General features: G+C 35.4%; 1 protein-coding gene and 1 non-coding gene across 2 annotated transcripts in view; one reads left to right on the forward strand and one right to left on the reverse strand.

The window, feature by feature from the left end:
• Positions 1-2,061, reverse strand: part of LOC112040112 (pentatricopeptide repeat-containing protein At3g05340) — an 18,896-nt gene extending 16,835 nt beyond the window's left edge. Inside the window, 4 exon segments of the mRNA XM_065776688.1 lie at positions 7-89; positions 92-148; positions 151-193; positions 195-2,061. Of these exon segments, the coding sequence (XP_065632760.1) occupies positions 7-89; positions 92-148; positions 151-193; positions 195-1,781 (1,770 nt within the window). The 5' untranslated portion in view covers positions 1,782-2,061.
• TRNAS-GCU (transfer RNA serine (anticodon GCU)) lies at positions 1,902-1,983 on the forward strand. The gene has a single exon. It is a non-coding gene; the product is annotated as a tRNA-Ser (tRNA).
• Positions 2,062-3,644: the final 1,583 nt, after the last annotated feature.

Below are 3,644 nucleotides of genomic sequence, written 5' to 3' on the forward strand. Positions count from 1 at the left end.
TTTGACACCCCCCATCTCCCTCATTCTCTTAATAGTCCTTGCTCTCTCTTTCCATCTCCCTTCAGAAGAATATATATTGGACAATAAAAATATGGTGCTGGGCTTTCAGGTGCTGCCGAAAACAACTGATCTGCAGCATACTTTCCATCTCTGAATCACCATGAATGCTACAAGCACCAAGCAATGCTTGCCAAAACCTCTATACCAGGATTCTCAGGTAATCTGGCAATAAACTGTTTTGCTTCAGTAAGAAGTCCAGCCCGACCCAACAAGTCAATAATACAAGCATAGTGTTCTGATCTTGGACTCAACCCATGATCTTTAGCCATGGATTCCAGCAACTCCATTCCCCTTTCAACTAAGCCAACATGGCTACAAGCATGGAGCAAAGACAGAAATGTAACATCCGTTGGCTGTATGCCTTCCAACCTCATCTCATCATACATTTCTAGTGCCTTGGAGCCATCCCCATGACGAGCAAAAGCTGCAATTAAAGAGTTCCATGAGACTGAGTTCCTTTGAGACATCCGATGGAAGACTTTGATTGAATCCTCCAAATCCCCGCACTTGGAGTACATGTTTATAAGTCCATTGATGACAAAAGTATTATTACTGAAGTTCTTCTTGATAACTAAAGCGTGAATTTGTGTACCAAGACCCAAAGAAGCATCAACTCCAAATGCCCCAAGGACAGCAGAAACCATATCTGGGTCAACCTCAATACCTGACTTAATAATTTTAACAAATATCTGAATAGCTTCTTCCTCAAATCCATTCTGTGCAAAACCCACAAGGATAACAGTCATGGAAACCTCATCAAGTTCTTCCGCAGACTCGAAGATTTTCCATGCATCTTCTACGCTTCCACACTTCGAATACATGTCCATTAGTGCACTCTCAATGCACAAATCTGATTGAATTCCCAATTTCCAAAGGAGCCCATGAATTTGACACCCTTCACTTGTTGCCTGCAAACCTGAACATGCCATGAGTGAGCTCAAATATGTCAATAAATTTGGATCCACTGATCCACACCGCATCTTTACAAAAAGTTTCAAACTCTCCTCGTAGCACTCATTCTGTGCAAGGCCCGAGATCACAGCCGTCCAAGTAATAACATTCCTTTCAAGCATTTCATCAAAAACCTGCATTCCTGAACAAATACACCCACATTTAAAGTATGATGTTATCAAAGCATTTCCCACCGTAAGTTCCTGCTCATTCCCATTTAAAATTACTAAAGCATGTATCATTTTACTCACATAACAAAACTCGGGTCCCTCACAAGCTGATAAAATTGTAGTCAAAGTAGCTTTATCAAATTGATATAAACCGGAATCACGCATTCGTTTAAATAACCCAAAACCTATATCAAACTCCCCATTCCTTAAAAAGCCAGACATAACCGTATTCCACGAAACAGTATCTTTCACAGGCATATGATCAAACAGCTTAACTGCATTTGACAGTTCACCGCATTTTGAGTACATGAACAGAAGAGAATTCCAAACAACAAGTGCACTTCGAGTACTAACCCGGTTCTCAAGGTCTAAAAATTCAGATTTTTTTACGACGGAGGCATGGAGGGAAGAACCCAAATGGAGAAGACATTCTTTTCCACAAATGGATAAGAGGAGGCTTAAGTCTGCATGGTTGAGGACAAATTTGGGGGGTTCTGAAAGTGGGTTTTGGTGGGTTTGAGTCTTGAAGGGAGAGAGGAGATTGGAAACCCAAGAGGGAAGTTGGGAGCTGAGATTGTGGAAGATCCATCTGGATTTCATCCATGAAAATGGGACAGTAACACCAACTGTTTTTGTGTAATGGGGCCAACGGTCATGAACGTTTGGCTTGAAATTAGTGCCCGCCTGAAAGAGAACCTATCAAAGAATCTGTTATCAACCGTCGCTTTGGCCGAGTGGTTAAGGCGTGTGCCTGCTAAGTACATGGGGTTTCCCCGCGAGAGTTCGAATCTCTCAGGCGACGGAATAGATTTTTGCCAACAGGCCTTGGCTTCGACACTTTGCCTAACTCGGTTTGAGTCTTGCCTCCAATAGGAGTCCGTTGGGCTGGCTAAAAGGGTCACATTTGGGCTTCACAAGAATGGGTTCTGGCCCTTTTTTTTTTTTTTTTTTTTAAATTATATTTTTGGGTAAACTACGTCCTTATCTTATATATTATATTTTAATTTGATCTCTAACCTTTTAATTATGTCAATTTTATCCTTAATTTTTCAGTATTATGTCAATTTAGTATTTGCTACTATTTTTTAGATAAAAATTGATGACGCGTTTAATGGCCAAAATAAAAAATTAACTTTCATTAATGTGACAATACACTCAAATTTTATTTTGTCCATTTGCCGTGTTATCAATTTTCATCTAAGATATAATGGCAAAGACTAAATTGACACGGCACTGAAAAGTTATAACCAAATTGACACAATTGAGAGGTTAGGGACCAAATTAAAATATGATGTAAATAATAGGGATCAATTATGTAGTTTACCCTATATATATTTTTTTCATTTTTTTAGTTGACATCTCTTTCAAAACCTAAGATCCCCCTCCTCTCCAATTTTCTAGCCAGCCTAGCCCAATTAGCAACAATCAAACCCAAAACTTAACAAAAATAATAAAAGCCTTCACAATAATGATTGTATTTTAGCAAAAATGCTATTTTACCACAAAAAAAATAATGTATTATTTGAGAAGTTAAAACTAATTTTTTTGCAACTACAATAAACTGGTATAAATACTTGTTGACTGTAGCAAGTTGTTAAAAATAAATACAATATTTTATTAAGATTATCTTTCTTCCTTCAATTAAAAAACAGATAAAATAGAATATTTTGTGTATTGTAACGTGAGGTGGCAAAATAGATAAAATAGTTTTTTGAGGTGCTAAAAACTAAATTTTTTTAACACCATCAATGCTCTAACTTCCAAAAAAAAAAAAAAATCTTAGCCAACCTAGTATTAAAAACAACATTATTATTATTATTATTATATATTTTTGTTCGTAGATGATTGCATCTTAATGTATTAAGCAATGATTTTGTGTATTTATAATTTGTTAATACTATATGAATACATATTTGGAGTATTTTTTATTTTTTGCTTATGCTCCAGCCCCTCTAACTTGAAATTTAGGTCCATTCTTGCTAACATGGGTCAAGTTATCCATGAACCTATTTTTTATTTTGAGAATGTTCATATTTTTTTTTTTTTAGGGAATGATGTTAAGGATCTGTTTAAGATCTGTTTATTTTGCTGAAACTGAAAATTTTTTGCTGAAAAATTGTAGATAAAGGTAAAAGTTAGTTGAAATAGTACAGTAGGACCCGTAAATAGTATAAAAAAGTTAAAAAAGTGCAGTAGGGCCATGAATTGTAGCAAAAATAAGTTAAATAGTAAAATAAGTTGGCAAAAATTTTTTGCCAAACACATACTAACAATGTTTTTTTGACACATCAATTTTAAACAGGTGAGAGTCTTTTTCATATTTTTTTTTTTTTTAGGGAATGATGTTAAGGATCTGTTTGAGATCTGTTTATTTGCTGAAACTGAAAATTTTTTGCTGAAAAATTGTAGATAAAGATAAAAGTTAGTTGAAATAGTACAGTAGGACCCGTAAATAGTATAAAA

The sequence above is a fragment of the Quercus suber genome, unplaced genomic scaffold, assembly GCF_002906115.3.
Source record: "Quercus suber isolate HL8 unplaced genomic scaffold, Cork oak 2.0 scaffold_140, whole genome shotgun sequence".
NCBI lineage: Eukaryota > Viridiplantae > Streptophyta > Magnoliopsida > Fagales > Fagaceae > Quercus > Quercus suber.